Here is a 22,684-nt window from a genome sequence, read left to right on the forward strand (position 1 = left end):
CTTGCGGTCCTGGGATATTCTAAGGCAAAGAAGCTCAACCTAGAGAAGAGTGCGGGCCACTTCATTGGTATGAAAACGTGTCGCGGGCTACTTAACTTAATTGATCTGGAACAACGCCGCAGGTCATGTCATCTGTAACTGGGCCACGGTTCGTTTGAGTGATTTGGGACTGTGCCCCTGGTCACTCAAAGTGATCTGTTAAAGGTTCGCTGAGTGATCTGTTATGCGGCACCTACAAAATTAGGTTTGAGGTCTCGGGCCACACCAGATGACTCCGAGGGTCACATTTGGCCCGCGCGTCATAGGTTAACTGCTTAAAACGCTCTTATTTACAGAAATTTTGTTAATTTTAAAATTAGTTTTGATATGATTCAATGCAATAAGTGGTAAGAGCTTTGCTCTTGGAATGAGGTAGGTGCTCTGAGTAAGACAAGGGATGTTACCAGAAGAAAATATGGCCCAAAAGGAGCGATGGGCTCAAAAATGGGAGTTGGGGTTCTAATCCCTCCCCCTCAAGCCGAGATTACAGTGTTATTTTGCAAGAAAAAACGTAACCCCCCCCCCTGAGAAAGTTCTGCGTACGCCTATGTTGTGTGGGGGGCATGGGTGACATGAGGTTGGAGTCCTGTCAGCCTATTGAGAGGCATGTTCACGAATCAAGAGCTTTGATTATAACCATCATCAGAAGAAAAGCACCCGTACGAGAACTCTGACATATGCTTTAACTGAAATGATCATGATGCTAATAATTGAATAATAGGGTGTTCATTCTTGCTGTCAGTAAATATCTCCTAAGTACGAAATCAAGCATCTATCCTCAATGGTTTATGTAAGCACCATGACCCTTCAACAAAGGTAGGGCTGGCAGGGCTCTAGCACGGGAGCCCGGGACAAATCTCTATTATTTTTTACACTGTGAATTCAACATAGGGAAGGCTCTCCCACCAAAGGTCCCAGCCTAGGAGGCCTGGCTGCAGGATGGGGGGGGGGGGGCATGATGAGCACTAAGATTCTCGCAGGGAAAGGGAAAAAAATATTCCAACATATGAAGTGTGGCGTAATTTTTTTTCTTCCAGATGGGGCACATTGTCTTTTATTCCATCTGCACAGATCTGTTTCCTCTGCGCACAGAATTTCGATATACAGTATGTGCGAGATGACAGAATAACATCCTACCTTATATACTGTATAACAGGCATCTTCAACTCATTGCTCCCTGAAGCTCGTGTCCGATTTCATGCTCGCGAGCACTTGATCAACGTTCCAATTAAATACCTTGAAGGATTGTGCATTCAACGATTGAAATCTTCGTCATTTCATGCATTCGTATGCTCATTTGCTCATGACATGAATCACCCTGTACTTTATCAAAAAAAAAGGGCAAGTGTGCATTTTTGTTTCCTCGCCTAATATTTTTTCCAAAACGGTGAAATGAAAGCAAAGGAAAAATTCGGCTTCTCACTTGTCCGGTCCTTGGAGTACCAGAAACTATTTGAGATAAATCTCTTAAAAAATTACTGTCACTAAGTCGCGTCTAAGTCACTCTTTCGGTCGTTCACATGCTTTCACACCCTCTGGGTCAACCTCTAGGTGTTTTCGTTCCTCACTCACCAGATTATTACTTCTATCACTGCTGATTATTTTTCGGGTATACCTGAATGATCCATCACGAATCTACGCGGTACGCGTACCACAGATTGTGAACAACTGCGCTTGATATTTCTCCAAGGTTGTCATCGATTCACATCCTGGATGGTAGAGATCTTCCTAACGGGATCAAAACAAAAATGTCTTCTCAATAATTACAAGACTGTACAGCCGTAATAGCCATTGAGGGAGGAAAGAGACATTCATTATTGAATGCTATCCGTATTGAAATCTTCGGGCTCATGCGACCAGGCTAACTTGAAAGCTTTAGCTAGAACTAGTACCAAGAGAAAGTGAGTAAGTAGTAAATGAAGAAACAATCTAATCCTACAAAAACTCAGGGTAACAAGTTATTTTTTTTTTTTCTAAGACAACATTTTAGACTTTGAATGATCACACGCATACCTCCCGCGGAGAAAGTTCTAGAAAAATACACAAAATATTTAGTTTTGAAAGAGAGGAAACATCTTGACTTTAGGGGATAGGCTTAACACGCGGACATATTGTTTCTTTTGCAGGCTTTTCGTTGTAACCAAAACGTTTTAAAACGTACCTTTCCGCTTCAGTATTTTTTTTTTTTCCACGGCTTTTCCTATTATCCTGAATCCAGCTGCCTTGCTCCCTCATTCGCAGCACGCCCTGTTCGTGTTTTTATGAAGGAGAGAGATTGAGAGAGAGAGTATCATTAATCTTCATCCACAAGTTCGTTGTGTGGCAGATCTTTGTCTCTTTTTGACGGTGGTGCGGGGCCAGTTGAAAAAAAAAAAGAAGCCTACCGTTTTTTTTTTTTGGGAAAAAGAGGAATAAAAGGTAGGGGAGAAGAGGACAGTCTCTTCTTATTTTTATGGCCCCTTCCTGTGGGACATCGATTTGGTGGTCAGGAAGTGTTAACTCCTTTTCTGATGGTCATTTATGCGATGAGTACCTCCTCACCAATTTCGTGCCATTCTCGCGACTAGGGTGAATTGGGTCATTTGTGAGGGGGAGGGAGAAGAAATCTCCGAGGTTTTTTGGTATTCTGAGTAAATGATGAAAATTTAACCACATTTTATATACTCATACGGAACTCTATTCAAGAATTTCTAAAGCAGTGACGTTCAACTTTAAAGGAGAGTGTGAGCCACTTCATTTGTTTCATTAAGTGATCTGTAAATGTGTGCCGCTTAAGTCACGTGGAAGTGTGCCGTAGGTCGCTTGAGTGATCCAAAGCTGTGCCGTGGGTAACTTAAGTGATGTGGAACTGCACACCACGGGTGGTTAAAGTGCTCTGGAACAGTGAAATTCTTGTCAAAAAGGACGAGGTCACACCTAATAATATTTTTATTGAAAAACTTTTTTCGCTTAAAAAAAAATTGGGAACTGCCGCAATAGACGATCTTAAAAAAAGTTATTAAAAACATTTATCTCTTTCTGAATTTAACGCTTTCCTTTATTTGTTCATTGTTCGAAAACAAAATGAAGAAAATGAGGCATTTGCAAGACAAGAAAAAATTATACTATTTTACGCAATGAGACAAAAAAAAAAAACCGAGATCGTGAACATTATGAACCGCGATGAATTGACATACTACGAATTGACACCGTGGTGAATTCACGTTCTAGAAATTGACGTCATGAGAAATTGATAAAACGATGATTTGACGTTCTACGAATTGACACCATGATGAATTGATTATGAATTAACGCCACAATGAATTGATTATGAATTGACGCCACGATGAATTGATATGACGATTTGACGTACTACAAATTGAAGCAACGATGATTTGACAAACAACGATCAAACACCGCGATGAATTGGTACGATGATTTTATGTAATTACTACGAATTGACGAGGCGATGAATTGACGTACTACGAATTGTGCTGCGATGAATTGATACCACGATGATTTGGCGTACCACGAATTGACGTCACGATGATTCGACGTAATATGGATTCAAGCTGCAATAAATTAATACCACGATTATTTGACGCAGTGATAAATTGATGTAAATCCGTATTGCGTGAACACAATTTTAGCAAGATTTATTTACACTTACTAACGATATACAAGAACTCGCAGTCTTTGCTCCCCCCCCCCCCCAGGCGCATCAGCACACGCTTGTTCATCTAGCGTCGTATCTACAGGAATAAGTCATTTAAAATCTACGGGTTTAACATTTCATAGACCTCAATCCTTTCAAACACGAACGGGACGCCACGGAAGGGGGTTTTCGGTTCGCGTATGACTTTGGTATTATCCGAAAGCCTTTCGTAATACCCATGAAAAGAGTTCGATCCTGACCATGCTGTGAGGAAGGAGTGACTGGGTTCGCCACAAGGACCTCCCGGATCATTTACTGCAGCGCGCAACGTGAGATCAGCATCTATGCTTGGAGGGTGGCCTGATGGTAAAGCTAAAAGGGATGGGAGGACATGTTTTTAACTGACGTACATTATTTTTTCCACGCTTCTCAGTTAACATTTCAGACATTCTTTCCGACGTGGCTTGAGAAGACGTTCGTTGTACTCTTGCATGTATCCCGACAAAAAAAAAATGTCCAAGAAAATTCGAGAGCTTTTCGGGAATCGTCTCTCCAATTGATGGATTTCGCCGGTTTTAGTGGGTTTCAGTCAAACGAAATGGAAAATTCAATGATTATTCTTTTAGATCAAATTCAGCATCATTTTCCTGCACAAAATTCATTTGGAAAATTTTAAAAATAAATTAAATCAATATATTCCGTAATCTCTTCCACAAACGGAGGAAGGAACGCCATGACTCTGGACAGATGTTTCTGAGTCGTATCCTGAAAATTCACCGCCATGCTATTCACCACTAGGAAAATTCACTGACCAACAGTTCACTGAGTGGAAAATTCATCTCTGGGAAAATTCACCGAAAAACAATTCACACCGATATGAGTTCGACATGAGTGAATGAACAAGTGAATGAATGATCACATGAGCAAGTGAACGAGCGAAACCGGCCTGTCACTAGAACTAGCTCGCTCTCACTCAATCCCTCACAAGGTCACTCAGACAATCTCTAGGTAGCTCAAGCAGTATAACCCCGACGCCAGAAACCCTCGAGGTTTGAAATTGAAGACAGAACCCCTGAGAGTTATATTACTATAGCTCATTCTATCATTAACGCACCAGGTCACTCACTCTGTCATTCGCTCACTTACTAGGGTCACTTACGCTGTTGCTCCCTGACTAGGGAATCAATTACCAGGTTACGCACTTACTCGCTAGATCACTCGCTCGCTCACTAGGTTGCCTATTTTTCACGGTGATTATCACAACGGTGATACCAGGGAATTTTTTCCCCAAAATATTCTGAGGGAAAATGGACTACTCACTGACGTCACAAACAGACTGCTGAGGCCTTCTATCTCTAGGAGGTGCTGGTAGAGTCCTCACAAGACGTAAAACATCTCGCTTAACTTTAGCCTAGGGTTCCGGAGATAGATCTTATCTACACTATTTGACAAACGCTAAGGGACAGAGTTATTTTTTGTTGCACCTAACGATAAATATCCATCAAAGAAAAGAGACTTGGCACATTTTTAGTAGACATCTTGAAGTATCTTTGTAACATATGTAGATATCTATGTGTGTATCTTTGTAAAGAGATAAGCAGAAGAAAAGAAGATGGTCCTTGCAAAGCTATTGTAAACAGTTACGATAAGTGCCCGTTCTGCTAGAAGTAAGGACAGATATGACCTCCTCGGACACTAATGCACATATGTCTTCAGTTGTGCACGCTTTCCACTTAATTGTTGACGGGAGATTGAGGGATTTTACCCCACTCGTCCTTCAAGGTGATTTTGGGAACCTGGTTTGGTTCGATGAAGGTTACGTCTTTGAGTAATACTAATACGTCTGTTGGGTGCTGGAAGCAGTGGGAGGATCACCACACCTCAAGAGAATAAATCGGTGTTTGGTCAGAACATGATAACTCCAAAATCACAATTTGAGATATAAGCATTTTCATTGTCATTTAAAATCAAAAATAAAGCATACACACAAATACAAATGAAAATATCATACATCATCATGTTGTTTGGCCGTACGCACGTATTTGTGCATTTATTTCACTTCTAATTAGTTATAATTAGCTAGACTTACTTTTGGATCAAAAAGTCATTTTTTGCAGATATCATGTTCTGATCAAACACCCCAGTATGTAGCCAACAAATATGTTAGCCAAGTGTAGATATCGTAAGCATATACAGGGTGTCCTGTAAGTGCTAATGTGGCCTTTATCTCATCAATCGTCCGTCATAGAGGTGTGATTCCAATTTAAAAAATGCTCAAAAGGCGTTCAAAAATTACCTTGTACCGGTTTTGAGAATGAAAATACAGTGTGTCACAAACTAAAAAAAATCTAAATTTTTATACGGTCCCCTTGTCCTCTAACTTCCAATCAGAAAGTTGTTGCCTCGTATCTCTTTAGGCCAACAAAAAGAATTCCTTGTTTCTAAATGCAATCTTCATCAATATATTTGCATTTAAAAGTCCAAGAAAAGTTATGAAAGAACAGCAAAACTTACGAACAACGCTCCTTTCCCTCATTTATGCTGTCTTTTCCCAATTTTTCTCCGATTTTTCAATTTCAGCTAATATTGCGCTTAAAAATTTGGAATTTTTTTTGTTGGTCAACTTTCAATTGCACGGGAGGGGGCGTATAAATATTTAGTGATTTTATTTTGTTATACTACTAATGGAAAAATATCTATATTTAACAAATTAAGATTGCTTATTTAACAATTCATATATGCTTGGATTTCAACCTGTGGGGAGGGGTTTAAATTTTTACACTATAAATTTACTTAAAAATCAATAAAATGGATCTGCTGATAGCCTTGCGTGGGGCCTTGGGTAAGCATCTTGCCCTAGTGGGGCAATATTTTGAATTAAAAAAATTATGATAAACAGATTTTATTCACAAATTTAATTGTATCGATCTGTAAAGCGGTGAATGAATTCACTTATTCATGACCTATAATTACTACATAAACAAATGAAAATCTAATTTTGAAATTCCAGGAGATTTTCCAAGCCATCTAAATAAACTTTTCTCCATCTTTAGCGGCACGTCGCTTTTCTAGAGGCGCCTTAACATTGATTAATCCAGGAGGTAAAATGGTGATGAAGATGCAATTTAAAACTTGGTAGTCTTATCTGAAGATTTTTTTTAAGGATTCTCAAGTACCTATTCATCAATGTAATAAGGGTCGAAAGCATGTGCACAATAGTGAATGAGTTCTCCGCTGTTTTGTACGCCATTTGCCGATGAAAGCGCTTGATAAAGTGTTAAAAGTGCCTCTTTCAATTTCGTTTTAAAAGGCCAAACTAAATAAATCCGCGTTGGATGGAAATTTCAGATCAAAAAGGCTCTCGCACTTCACTCTTTCGCCATGTCAGACACATACACGTGTGGAGGAAGCTATACGTGGTTTTGCTTGCTTGGGGCCACGATCCCGTTAAATTCACCAGCTACCGCGTGTGTGTGTGGATGGATCTCTTCCCTTTCCTGTTTCTCCATTATTCTTGACGGTGACTCTAATTAAACGGGGCAGCCAATTAACGTTAAGGGGCAGTAATTAGCGGCTTCATCATTCGTCAGCTCTAGTGGGATCTAATGGGTTGATGATAGCAAGAAAAAGGGTTGGTTGGTTGGTTGGGGGGAATGGAAATGAGGCTTTGACATGATGCTTGTAACGGCATCCGTGCGATTTGTATTGTGGGTACAAGTAGGGGTGGGGGGGAAGGAAAAGTAGAATTTCTTATCCCTTCTAAATTCTTTTTCTTGATTGCTTTTTTTTTTACTTGTGTTTTCCAGGTTTTTCCTCACGAGAGTTTTTGGAGAATTTTTCTATTCCTGTTGATTTCAAAATTAATTTTTATTTATTTTTTGTTATGCAAGGGGACCCGGGTCTGATTCCCGGAGGAGGCAAATCACTTTTCTTTCCAAATACCAGTTTCGTGATTAACATCCGAAAAATTCAATTTCTCACTGAATTTTTATTTATTTCATGATTTACGTGCCGATCGATATTCCAATATACAGGGTGATTCCATGATTCCCCCTTGCCGCATTTTACTGGCAAATCGTTGATCAGTTAGGCAAGGTATCCAAATAACGTGTAAAACTCAGATACGTCGTTCACGTTGCAAGGAGTTGTATAGTTATTAAAATACAAAAAATAACTTTTTATACGGACACTCTGTGCTCAAAAGCCCAATGAGAAAGTTGTTACCCTGTCTTTCATGAGGCCAACAAAACCGTTTGTGTTTCTGAGTGCAATATTCACTGAGATATTTGATTTCAAAAATCTAAGAAAAATTGTGAAAGAGTATAACAAGTGCTTGTCAAAGAGTATAACGAGAGATTGTGAAAGAGTATAAAGAGTGATTGTGAAAGAGTATAACGAGTGATTGTGAAAGAAAATATAAACGAGGGAAAGAAGCTTTGTCCGTTAATGCACTCTCGTGCTAAATTCACAACACAAAGAAAATCAAGCTTTAATATAAGGAAATTTCTTCAAATTAAATTCAAGGGAATCAACCCGCAAATATACTTCATACCCTAGCCTTAGGCCTGGAGAAAGTGCGATAGAAAAGAGTGCGAAGCGGGGGGGGGGGAATCCATCAATTGTCCATACTTGTAGATGACAAGTGGGGGAGGGTGCGTCCAGTGCGTTTCGGACATAGATAACGGGAGCGAAGCGGTGCAATTCGGCCGCCACGCCTAGCTTCCAGTGCGATTGACCCATCTCCGATGTTATATGGATATGTTTCTTCTTTTGATATGACTAAAATTGCACTTCAAGATTTAAAAAAAATTTATAAACATATAAACTGCGTGAAAAAAATTTTCAGCTCGTTCATATTACATCTTGATGCTTCCATGTGAATTAATTTTTTTCATGGTCATAATTTATAATTCTGGTCAAAAAATTATAAATATATATTCTGGAAAACATATTTTATATATAATCAGAGATTATCACTTTATTTTTAAGGAAAGGGCATAGTACAGCGTTTCCTCAACCTATGGTCCGCAATGATGACGTAGGTCAGAGGTCTTCAACCTTTGTGCTTGACATAAAAATGCATAAAATTAGGATGGTTTCAATCCTTGAATGCAGTCTGTACTAGGTGTTTAATTGGAACGTTGATCAAGTGCTCGTGAGCACCAAATCGGGTACGAGCATTGAGTACTCTCGGTGCTTTAGGGAGCACCATGGTGCTCGCGAGTAACGGGTTGAAGATGTCTGACGTAGGTGGTCCGCAGGCAGACTTGGTGATAATCCAATTCTAACTTGAATGAAAAATTATTCCATTATTTTAATTGATATTAATAATATTCATATGGGTTCAAATAAAAACTGTATATTCATGCTTAGGTCACCATATCTCATCAAGGAAAATGCGAAAAATTACCACCCTAAATACGGGATATCACTAATTGTTGCCAAAAAATACATTACGACTAATTTTCTAATTACCGCTAAAATGGGTGAAGGGTGGAGGGAAATAGGGGGAGCGGCTTCAAATCGCAGTGAAAAAAAAAATGTATTTGACGAAAGAAACATTCAAATGACTAGATGACCATAATTTCATTAAGAAATATAAGGGGAACTAGAATTTCTTGAATTAGGTAAAATATGGGACGTCATCAAAAACGTTGTCATAAGTCTTCAAAATCCCCAATTGTAGTTAAAATTCAGGGGAAAAAAAAGTTGAAGCTGACGAAAAAGTGTGAGATTAATTTTTGTATTTATGTTATAGTTATAATTATCATAATAGTTATGAAGAAACGTTGTTTATTCAAGATTTTAGTAAACATTACAAAGTCAAATAAGCGTTGGAAAAAATGGGAGAAATCTATAAAAAAGTCAGGAACAACCAAAAATACAGGAATGTCCCGTAATACGGGACGCAAGTGTTTCACATACTTTACTGGATTCAGAATGGTTGAGAAACGCTGGCATATAGTAAAATAATCATATCCTTTTTTAGTGATTTCCTTTTATCCTTTATATTTAAATAAAAAGAGTATTTTTTTTTTGTATCTTCATATCAGTTTACACGAACTGTGGGAAGAAATATCACACGTATGGGGGAAAAAATAAGCGACTGTAGAATCGGCCATTAGCATTTTCATAAACTCGGATAGTCATGGACTTTTCCGAGGTCGTTTGCGGTTACGTCCAGCCGGGGAATGCCCTCACACACACACAATTCTCGGAAAATTTCCTCTAACATTTTCAGAGGGGAAAAAAAACAACACTCGCTCGCATAATAAAGACTAAAAACGGAAATCAATGTTTACATGTTAGGTGATATCCTCAATGACCGATGGATCGACCATGTTTACATAGTGAGACCACAATGAGGTGGCTTTGGTTTTCGCCTCAAGGGACAAAAGAGTTCAGCCGTATTTTTTTTCCACACTATATATAAAATATACTACATATAAAATTAGCATGAGGTACAGGTTGCTTAACACATGGGTCGACTCAGGACCGATTCGGGGCCTTCAAATGTAGAGGGGGGGGGGGGGGTGCCTCGTGATAATAAGATTTGGGATATCGGGATTAGCTAGAGTAAGTATGAAAATTGGTATATATATATATGTTACTGCCAAAGCCCGAAGTTGGCCACTTCGTGAATTGGCCGCCCCAATTGATCTGGCCAATGTCCGAATATCGGGCTTTAATCGGCCCCTATATTTCGATCCCTATATGTCCATATGTATAGATCAATAAGACATCGATATTCAGATTTCTTCGATCTTTAGGGTTGCCATAGTTGACCATAATAATTATGGTTAGATATGGCTAATTATAAATGGTCATAATTATCACAAAAAATACGCCAACATGGTGATGATCCCGAATCATAGGAATCGATATGTAGGGATGTATAGGGGCAAGCCAAAGACCGACGAAAGAACGAATTGGCCGGGTTAACTGAGCCGGCCAGTTCGCGATTAAAGGCTTCAATAAGAACCTGGGGCGCTAGAAGTGTTTCAACCTATGGGTGTTCGTTTTGATGTTTATGTATAGAAAATTTAGATTTCTCAACGAATTTGCAGGTACTCGTACCCGTGCTATTACCATCGGTGCCGAGCACCCACAGCGTCTCCGGTTGCGACGCTACTGATAAGAACCCCCCCCCCCACCTCGTTTTAGGGATGAATTTGTTTTAGTGCCACTGGTAATAGTGCCGTCTTAACGCATGGACCCACACGGGTGCGGCTTGAAGGCCACAAGAGAAGGGGAGGGGGGAATCACAAAAATGAGATTCGGTGATTTTCGATAGTGAGCATGTATATTTGTCAGGGAAAACCTCAGAAAAATCACTTGGCCCGGGGGTGGTGGGGGAGTGCCCACGATGCTCTTAATCAGGCCCTACTACCGGTGTCTGTAAGACAGGTGTTTCACTGTGATATAAAGTCTATATTATAAATTCTTTAAATTTCTGATTGACGTGCAATTTAATTTTACATGTCTTTTTTTTTGTTGAATGGCAACTTTAAAAGATACGCATATGGAGAAGATATATACAAAAGTGTGAAATATTCTCATTCCGATGAGAAAAAAAAACAATTTTTTTCGGACCTTGTGGCTTTTAATCGAATGATTAAATTTTAAATTAAATTTTATTTCTGATTGTTCAACTATTTAAAACAGGGGTGCACAACTTCCGGCCAGCTAAAGTTGTTCCGGTAAAAGTATCAGTATACAGCATACAATACATAGGCTTTCCTTCATAAAAATATGGGATATCGCCAAAAACATTTAAGTATGCCATTTGAGTAATCGTAATTCTAAAAATTGCAATGTATCTATTTACAGCCGGAAAAATTGTCGAACCCCAAGAAAGTTGCCGTTTAGAGTAAAAAAAGAAAAAAAAATTGTCAAAGGCAAAAAGTCAAGTAAAGTTGCCATTTACCACCGAAAGATTTATCTGAGACAAATAAAGTTGATATTTACAGCCGCAAAAATTGTCAAAGGCAAGTAAAGTTGCCAATTACAGCTAAAATTGCTGAAAAATTGTCAGTTGTAGAAAATTATGGATACTGCAAGAGTCGAAATCTTCAACAAATTCAATAAAAAAACTCACAATATATACTATTTGACAAATATGTGAGATGAAAATATGTTTATGACTAATTCCTTACGATAGAATCATAGTAATCATAATTAGTTTATAAGTCATGGGAAATAATCTTAATTCTTGATTTAAAAAATGTGAATAAGCCTCGTTGAAAATAACTGGGAATAAACGGCACATTTTATAAAACGTTGGTACGGTCAAAACTGCGGGGAATGTTCCGTAAAATAAGGGTGATATACAGTGTTATCTAAACGCATGGGCCCACCCAGGCAAAGCTCAGGAACTCACAAAAATGAGATATACTCTAGCTGAAATTTTCAAGGAGTATGCATGTAAATTTTCCTGGTAAAAAAACCTCACAAAAATGACTTGGACCGGGTGCTCATGGCGCTCTTAAGACGCGGCCTTTGTGATATGGTCACTCTTTATAAAGTATGCAAGTTTCTATCCCGCGAGTGGCAGAAATACCGCATGTGTGGCCTGTTGTGCACCCTTGCTTTAACATGTCTTGCTTTTTTTGTTTTAACTTTGAAAGATACGTTCAAAGAGAGGATGAAAAAAAAAATTCACGATGAAAAAAATATTTTTCATGCAGCTCTTATCTGTATTCCATAATATATATTTTTTAATATTCGTTGATAAGTAGAGTCCGGATTATATGCACTAAAAAAAGTGAGGAAATATAATCCAAAAATATGCACTCAAAGATGCCAAAATATGCATTAAAAAACTCAGAAATTTTTCTATAAAAACCCCAAAATGTGCATTAAATCATCCTGAAAAAATTGAAAAATATGTAAACCAAAATGATGTACCGAAAATGTAATATATAATATGCCAATAATGTAAATATATGTTACCAAAAATGGTAGAGAAAATATACATTAAAAAAATGACCATGCAAAAATGCCTCATTTTTAAAATGCATATTTTCTATTTCTTTACTCATTTACTAAAAAAATACCACCTCCCCCACAATACAATCGAATCCCGTTATAACTATAACTCCAAGAGACCGGAGAAATCCCTTCATAATAACGAAATTTTTTTTTGTAAAGGAATTCCAGATTATTATATTGTTTCTGTGTAAACTTATGTGGGGGGAATTAGAAAAGTTTTCGTTAAAACGACATTTTTTCGCTATAACGGCATTCGTTGAAACGGGAATCGACTGTATATATAGTTGCATATGCAAATAACTTCCATATATTTATTAATTTCAGGCATTTTAATTTCTAGTTCGTTGTATTTGTGTGTGTGTGTGCCCAGTAACGAGATTGCAGAAACAAAAGAATTTCTGCACTATTTTTCCATAAATTAAACACTTTTGATGTATGTCTAGAAACAACAAATTAGCATTACAATAATACAACGGTTGATATTGTGAAAATAGAGATTTACAAACAATCTCTATTAATTTCCTTAATCTCTTATGGGCATTAAAAACTTTATAACAGAATTATTACAAGCAATATTTATATAAAACATTATATTTTAAAAAGTGATTAAACTTAAATAAACCTTCGAAAATATGCGCTTATTCTAAAAACTCTTTGATTTTCTGCATTTACATGCATTGATGTTTAAAAAGGCCGAAAATATGCAAATGCATATAATCCGGGCTCTATTGATAAATTTTGGTTCAATCCGTTTCTTTTAGCGAAAGTATTTAAAAGATGGCGCTGCATGTTGTTTCGTCCCAGATTTGACCATGAAAAGAATTTTTAGACATACCAAAACATCTAGCGAGGAAGAATAAAAAAAATACATAAAAATATTTTCACATACATTCAATATCAAGATACAATTAATTAAAATTACATTTAAATTGCATTCAAAAACTGCTTCCGTGTGTGAGAAAATTCGGCGTTTATTTTTTTCCTTGGACATTGTTTAGATTTGATGATTTTTCTCGATGTGACGACATTTAATTAAAAAATTTATAATCGTTACTAGAGTGTTCTCATGATTTTTGTAGAAATGCCATATTATTGTATCAAAGCCTCAATTATAATGTAAAAGTTTGATATAAAAGATCTTTTACAAAACTTGAAGGAAATAACAACAATAAGTGTATTGGTTACATTCGAACAAATGCAACCGATAAGATTAATTGTTGCTTTTCAAGTTTTATAAGAGAACTATAACAACTTGAGAACTAAAATAGCGTTGTCCTGGCTTAAGGCCGGGATTACAATATAAAAGTTTCATAAATGTTCATCCATGAAACTTGAAAAATGCACCCAATATCCCAGGTTATCGGTTGCATTTGTTAAAATGTAACCCAAGCATGTTCAACCCGTTGCTCGCGAGCACTTGATCAACGCTCTAATTAAAAACTTTGTACAAATTGCATTCGAGGATTGAAATCATCCAGATTTTATGAATTCGTATGTCAAATTTTCTGTAAGGGTGCTCTGAATAACCTTACTATTTGGATTTTTCAAGTTTTACAAATGAACTTTCATAGTGTAATGCTGGCTTAACACAAATGCCATTCTATTACGATTTCCGAAAGGAATTTTGCACGGGGAAGGGAGAGTTAATGCAGAAAATAATTTCGTGAGCCATTAAAATAGGGCTGATATTACCAAACATGGGGCCCAATGGGGAGGGGGGGGAGTTATCAATTTGCATATTTTCCGGACGGCTAATTTCATCAATTCCTACCATCAGCGTTTCTCAACCTATGGTCCGCGACGATGGCACAGGTGGCCTGAAGTACAGTGTTTTAATACGAAAATTATTCAATTGTTTTGTAACTGATATTATTAATATCTTTGTGGAGTCAAAATAGAAAATTAGACATTCGTACTAAGGATAACCATATCATAACGAGAAAACGGAAGATTGTTCTCCTATGTATACGAGATATCGCCATCGCCCCAAGTTATTTAATGAGTTTCAGTAAAAGCTGGAACCACGAAAATACGTCGTACTATCTGGGAATGTTTTAAGCGGGTTCCGCTGAAATTGGTGATTTCGCCAACTGACAGAAACGTTTACAGGGACAATTAACAATGCGCCGTATTAGCAGTGTTTAATGTTTCTGATTTTTCGTACCAGGTCGTCTTATGCGATTTTTCTGAGCCCCTACCTGGCAAGTGTTCTTGAAAATTTCAATCAGTTCTCATTTTTGTGAGACTCCCCCCTTTTCCCTTGAGGCCCCTGGGTCGGGCCTCGGGTAGGTCCATGCGTTAAGATGGCACTGTCCCGTACTATTTTTCTCAGTGAGAAACATGGTTATCCAAGTCATGATGAATGCTTTTCTCTTGAAATACTACAATATTTCAAGAGAAAAGCATTGATCATGACTTGGGTAACTATGTTTCATTGAGAAAAATAGTAAGGGAAATCGGGATCTCTTAAAAAAAATGGCAAAATACTGGGCATCGCTAATTGTCCTCGTAAACGTTTCTATGAGTTGACGAAATCACCAATTATATTGGAACCCGCTTAGTACGACGTATTCTCGTGTTTCCTGAACTCATTGCGATTTTTTGATATTTTACGTCTATAGCGTTTTCCCACTTACAACGCTTGTTCGTTATAAGTGGGATTCACTGTATTATCAAGGAGCAGGAAATGAAGAACTACCGGAATCACAGTGAACTAAAATTTAGTTCAAGGGGAAAAACTTTGAACATGACTAATGTATGCGATTAATATTTACACTTATACATGATTATAATAATAATAATAATTACGTGATCCCCACGTATTCCCAAGGGATCAGCATGATCCGTCCAGGGAATTTGTTAGCGTTAGTAAACATCCATGCCCGAACCCAGACCTGCACAGTGAGAAGCTAGTTCCCTAACCACTCGACTGCCAGTCGGCTGTCATAATATAATTTATAAGTTATGAAAATTATCCGCATTCGCGTATTTAATAGCGATTTTCTGTACATGATTTTCACACAACTTATAAATTATGCTATGATAATTAGGACTATATAAATATAAATATCCATCTCGCATATTTCTCTTATTTTTTCGAACTTTTCTGCATTTTCAACTGCAATTCACTATATGAGAGACAAAGATATTTCCTGTCGCCCTTCATTCACTTAACATTGTTGATTTTCCGGCAATTTTAGCAGTGATTGGCAATTTTGCCAATCAAAGTACGAGCTGCATATACGGTTAAATAGCAGTAGGATTGCATATTTTTTCCGATGAAATATGGTCACCCATAGTATGAGGATCTAGTATTTTATTTAAGCCAAAAAAAGATATCACTAATATCAGTTTCACAATGACTAACTTTTTCATTGGATTAGAACCAGATTTTCTAGTCTGCCTATGGATCATATGTTGCGCAGTCATAGACCACCTCTTGTCCACGGACCACAGGTCGAGAAACGTTGGTCTAAAATACATTAAGACTCGAAAAAATCGGGATAATCAAAGTGAGAAACCGAAGGAAGTATACTATGTTAAAAAAACTTCAAAATTAAAATTTTTGAAAGGTTCTGGTGAATTAAAAGGGGAAAAAAAGTGGAAAAAAGGGAGAAAGGGGATCGCTTATCTCTTAACAATTCCCCAACAGGAGGTCGGAGAGAAACTGTAATCTCTTGGAATCCAGAAGCATTTTCTCGTCGGATGAGAGAGAGAGAGAGAGCAAAAGGGGATTTAGCTTAAGCAGATTTGAATTTCATCCTGGTGGTGGTGATCATGCCTCCACATGAAACCGTTCTCCCGGCCTAACTTTCTCTCTCTCTCTCTCTCCATACCTCACGACTTCCAGCTGATTTAGCCTTAGAAAGTGGAAGAGATCCATTCACAGCAGTTGGTGGATTTGATTCAAGAGTGGAAAGATATCGCCAGATAAAATAGTGTATCGAAAGAAAATAAAATGAGAGAGATACAGTATATCTATCTAGAGAGAAAGAAAGAGAGAGAGAGAGGAGATAAAACCCCAGAATCTTTCATTTTCTCTCTCATTTTCACGTTATTCCTCTTTTATTTTCTGAATTATTCTGGTATAGAGGGCTCGAATATGTTATCGGTTAATGAATATACATATGCCGTAGTGTATTCAAATCATAGAAAAAAAAAGCACAATCACAATTTAATCACGGGAACATAAGTTTAAAATTGAAATGCGTATACCCCCTATGCAATAAATACGGTTATTGTTGGTAGAACGAATCGCAGATGTATATTTCACTCTGTTTGTGACGTAATATAGGTACTATACATCCCTCCAATCAATTTTTGAAATTATTTCTTTTTCCTCTTCCCGGCTTTTGTGGCCACCAAGCATGTCCCCCAAGGGTAGGACTGACAGGACTGCAGAACTGGAGCCTGGGACAATTACCTTTATTTTTTGTTTTTTCATGCTATAAATTCACTATAGAAGAACCCGTGAAATGTCTGGCTTGGGAGCCCGCCGAAGATCCCAGTCTAAGGGGGCCCTGCTCCATGATGTGGGAGGGACATGCCACCAAGATCCGAATTACGCTTTGTTCCAACTGCTGCACTTGAAAAGCTTCCACTGCATGGAACCCAAATCTCTTTTCTTCGTCAATGGTGAACACTGTTCTTGGTGCAATTTTATACTATTTTTCTATTTTGAAAAAAAATACAGTAAGTTAATGAAAAACTGTCATTAAGTTTTAAATATTGTCTTTAAAAACTATTTTTGACTTACTTTTGAGTGATTATTATACGCATATTCATTGTGTCAGAAACACAGTGGTAACATTTTGAAGATAGTTTAGAATTACGACGAGTATTTCTTTTTCAGCAGGTATCGGAAACATCATCCCGGAAGAATGGCAGTAATGGAGGGTTCAGTGAGGAAATTAAGGATTTGTTGGACAAGTTGGAGTTATTGAGTCTACATTTTAAAAAAGTGAGTACTATTATTATTTTTCGTATCGTGAGATGTCTGATTTCTGGTAAGTATAGATGGTGTTTCACGCGTATAACTTGAAAGTCATTATGTTTCGACTACGGTTTCATGAGAAAACATCCACGTCCAAAAGGACTAAAGTTGACTTTTTATTTATTTTATTTATTCAATATTGATTGGCCGAGGCCTATACAAGATTTTAAAAGGAATTAAAATATAAAAAAAAGAAATTATATTTGAAATAAAATACTAAAATATATCCGTGATTTCATAGCTTATATTTTTGTCACATTTGCATACTAAGGCCGAGATTACACTGTAAAAGTTTGACAAAAATCGTTTGCATAACTTGAAAGAAACAACCAATAAATCTGTTGTTTGTACCAAAGCCCCTTTAGATTCTACTAGTCCAGCGGTTCTTAACCTTTTTTGACTAGCCCTTTTTGACATATAGTTTTTATGGAGGAGCCCCCGTAGATCTATTTTTACTTATTCATCAAAGTTACTCATTTATTTTTATTATTTAAACGCATTTATAATTATTTTTTTCAAATTAACTTTTGTTTATATTTTCCTCGAGCGACCGTGGAGCTCCTGAGGAGTGCACACGGAGCCCCGAGGGCTCCGCGGAGCACTAGTTGAGAATTGCTGTACTAGTCTATCTAGGAGGCTTTGGTTACACTCCCTCGAATGTAACCGATACGTTTATTGCTTCTATAGAAGAACTTTTATCAAACTTTTAGTGTAATCCCGGCCTGAGAAACACAATCGTAGAATTTTTATTTATCTCTGAAACTCTCCGTAACAGCATGTATTGAAAATTATTATTGAAAAAAAAATGTAATTTAAGGAGGCCTCGTACCTTTTACATAGTGAAGAACTATGCCCTAGTACAAATATCATTAAAAATATTGTTTTTAACCATTGATTTGTTTAAAATTTTTTACATATGTGCTATCCAATGCTGGTATAAAGTTTTACATATCTTTCATATTATCCAGGAAATAGAAACTTTGCCTGGTTATAATTCACAGAAAATAATTAACGTGTTTTTAAAAGATAAATACATTTTTTAAACGTGTAAACCAGTAAAACGAAAAAAAATTTGTTTGTCTTGAAAACGTGCTAATTATTTTCTGTGAATAGCTTTAATACTTATTTTTTCGTAAATTTTGAAAAACAATTCATTAAAAACAGTTTGTGCGTATGATAAAATATCATGACATCAATGGAATTGAATAAAAATTGATTCAAAATAAAAAAGACACTATTCAGTTCGTGAAATGAAGCAAAAGATTGAGATTAAATTGACTCAATTTTATTTAAAATTAAATTTTAAATTAAAATTTTTTTCAATTTTACAATTTAAAACTTATTAATAAGAGGTCAATGAAAAATTTCAAACTTTTGTTTTATTTTACGTGTGTTTTTTATTCTGAATCTGTTTTTATTCAATTACATTGATGTCATGCTATTTTATCATGCACACAAGCTGTTTTTAATGCATTATTTTGAAAATTTGTAAAAAATTAAGTATTAGAGATATGCAAAACTTTATACCGACATAAGATAGCATGTACAATCAAAAATATATGCAAAAAAATTTGGAATAAATCAGTGGTTATAAGTAATAATTTTTAATATTTCTACTAGAAACTAGAGCATAGTTTTTCACCATGTTAAACGTATTAAACAGATAACTATTTTTAAAAAGATCAATCTATTTTTTTATTATTATTGCAAAACAGCACACATAAATACATGAATACAGAATACAAATAATATAAAAGATAAATAAATAAAGACAACAGAACAAAAGACAAAACATGCACTATGCAGCTATTAGGGACCCATTTGGTCCGTTCTAGAGCTTAAAAAGATTCTATATTTAATAAACGGCACGCTCTTGATTTATTTTTTATTTTATTTTGTTTTTATTTTTTTTATAATACATTTTTCACACTTTGCCTTGGTTACCTATTTATATTTTCAATAAACTTTTCAAAATTCGTTATAGAGTTTGAAAATGTGAAAATTTCTTTCTAGAGATGTTTATTTATTCTAAGGTCTGATAATTTTTTTTCCAAATTTGTTACAAATGGTTGGCCCTAGATAATTTATACTTTTTTTGAACAAAGTATTTATTTGTTTTTGGAGTTGAATACAAGAAGTTATATCTATTTGAGGTTCTATCGTTGTTAGTTTTTTGAGAAATAAATCATGGTTTTTAGTCACGAAAATGATCATTTTATGCACATAAATTTTCCTTAGATCAAGTATTAAAATTTCTGATTTCAGTAGATCTGGATTATTAAATGTTATTACCTTTATGCGTTATACCCTATTACGTTTTATGCGATTATAAATGTTAATTAGGTTCTTTATGTTATCGTGGTAGGTACCTCCCCACACTGTAATAGCATAAGTTACTCTTGATTGGATCCAAGCGTAGAAAACTGTTTTAAAGAGTTCCGGACTTACAATGTTTCTTAATCTATATAAAGCTGCAATTTGTTTTCTTATTGTATTACAAACATTGTTAGAATGGCTATTCCATTTCAGATCGTCTCGTATAACTACACCTAAATAACTACATTCTCTTACTCTTTCTATGTGACTGCAAGAACAGCTTTGGGAGGGGTATTTACAAACGTGCGATCTTAGTGATATTGGAGTATCTGGTTTTATATCTCTATTTTTTAGACATATGAATTTTGTTTTTTCTACGTTTGGAAGTAATTTATTTTTTGCTAGCCATGTGTTAATCTCTGTCTAAGATCATCTTCAACTTTAGTTATCAAATAAAGATACTGTTCTACCATGCAATTTTAGAAAACATAATTCATTTATATGTCTATCTACACTATATCAGAAAAAGAGTGGGGTCAAGTACTATTACTTGAGGTATCCCTTTTATTTATTTCAAGGTAATCACTTTTTTCACTTTCTATACGGACTGCCTGTATTCGTCTATAACAGTACATCTCGAACCACCGCAATAGTTCACCATGAATTCCAGCTCCCTCCATCTTATGTAATAACAGAGTTGGAAGTACATTATCAAAAGCTCGTTTTCAAGTCAATAAAAACTGATATTGATACATGCAGTAATTATTGTTGTTGAAATTCTGGTTTAGGTATTCATTCACTTTTGCGATTGTCATTTCAGTGCTTTTTCCTGCTTGAAAACCGTATTGATTCTCAGCGAAAAAGTTTATACGTTTCAAGTAACTAATCAATTTTGTTTTCATACTTTTCTCAACTATGTATTTTTTAAAATCATGGAGTACTGGAATAGGTCTATAATTTGCAAAAAGGTTTTTATCTCCTTTTTAAAAAATTGGGTACACGATAGATACTTTGAGTTTGGAATAGAAAATTCCTTCGATTAGTGAAGTATTTATTAAGTATAGTAACAAATGACAAATCATTATGATATTTGGCTATGATTTTGATCATTTTTGCTGTTATACCATCACATTGGCGTACGCAAAGGTTGTAATATCTTGAGCCAAGATTATAGTGTTATTTTGCAGGAAAAAACGTAAAAACCCCCCCTCAGAAGGAAAAAAAATCTGAACCCCCCCCCCCTCGAGAAAATTCTGCGTACGCCTATGTACCATCATATCCTGTCGCTTTATGTTCATTTAATTCAGATGTTATCTTGTGTAGATCATTGTTTCCAATGCCAGATATCATCATTGAAGATATTGGCGAATCTAATAATATTTTCTTAAATCTCTTCTGATATAAGTGAGTGTGGTTAGGTGATTTATTTTACAGTATCTCATTAATTTAATTTAATTGCAAAATCGAGTATAAACTTTACCTCAATAATAAAAATATACCTAATAATTATTTTCTGATGAAATTCAACATTTTTGTCATTTCCAGGTGGATGATTACGAAGAAGACAAAGAGAATCATGTAAATGCAACTGGCCAGAGCGTTCAGGTGAAACATGAATGTCAAGACATCTGTTAAAAATTACCGAATTCATAACATGTCTAACAGACACATCAATGGCATATATGTCGAAAATGAATTAATTGTATTAATGATTTAAGTTTCTCTCTCTTATTCAATTTTCAGGAAAACCAAGGCATTGCAGAACCCAATATTGTAACATCTAATATCACAGTCATTCCAATTAATATCATTGATAATTCATTGAATATCACGGATAATACGCCAAATATCACTGATAATTCAATGAGTATCAGATATAATTCATTGAACACCACAGAAAATTCATTCAATATCACGTATATCGCTGATAATACATCTAATACTACGGATAATTCTCCACATGTTCAGGTAATACTGTTTGATGAATCTTTCAAATCATGTTATATTTTCTTCTCTTCTTCTCCCCCCTTCCTACTTACACCAGTGTCTTTAATGTGGTCAAAATGTAGACTCTTCAGGGGAAACTAAAATGTTCTCTGTCATATATAGTATTAATTCCGTTATTTATAATATTCGATTTTCCATTCAGACATATCTTCGATTATTTTTTAACCTTTTTTTTTTTTCATAACTTCATAAGATGTCAAGGAAAGAGACTCCCTGATTATTAATGTTGAGACGAACTTAAGAAAGAAAAGTTGGTAGTCTACGCAGGGAATCGAACCCTTGTCGTCTTGCATTAGTATTCAGAAAAAATCTTTCCTTGATGTGTGTCGTAGGATGAGAAAATAACATTTCTATCTATTCGAAGGTATTTCTACCCGTTAACTGTTTTTTTAGAATACACCAAACTAACTTAAGGGGAAAATAACTTATTCATATCCACGTGACTGAGACTTTGGGAAAAGGCAGAAACGTCGAGGTTGTTTATCTTGATTTTCAGAAGGTATTCGATCGGGTCCACCATGGTATACACTTGACAGGTGCCAAAAGTGGAATCCCTGAAGGAGGTGTCCTTGGGCCCATACATTTTCAATTTTTAACAACAAATTCGATCAGGGTATCGACGGGATTGTTAGCAAATTCGCAGATGACGTGAAGCTAAAGAGGGTAGTCAGGAATCCAAGCGATAGAGGGATGCTGCAGAAGAA

General features: G+C 36.0%; 1 protein-coding gene across 3 annotated transcripts in view; it reads left to right on the forward strand.

Annotated features, from left to right (window-relative positions):
• The window catches only part of LOC149086736 (uncharacterized), a 69,551-nt gene that overhangs the window by 7,143 nt on the left and 39,724 nt on the right, over nt 1–22,684 (forward strand). For 2 of the 3 annotated variants that reach the window (XM_089231088.1, XM_089231091.1), the window contains exons 2-4: nt 17,517–17,624; nt 21,519–21,578; nt 21,717–21,941. In XM_089231088.1, the coding sequence (XP_089087214.1) occupies nt 17,517–17,624; nt 21,519–21,578; nt 21,717–21,941 (393 nt within the window). The remainder of the gene's footprint in view (nt 1–17,516; nt 17,625–21,518; nt 21,579–21,716; nt 21,942–22,684) is intronic. The other variant, XM_089231089.1, reaches the window with a different exon arrangement.

Source organism: Pholcus phalangioides, unplaced genomic scaffold (assembly GCF_987345545.1).
Source record: "Pholcus phalangioides strain wild (caught in Gottingen) unplaced genomic scaffold, Ppha-v1.0 ptg000004l_1, whole genome shotgun sequence".
NCBI lineage: Eukaryota > Metazoa > Arthropoda > Arachnida > Araneae > Pholcidae > Pholcus > Pholcus phalangioides.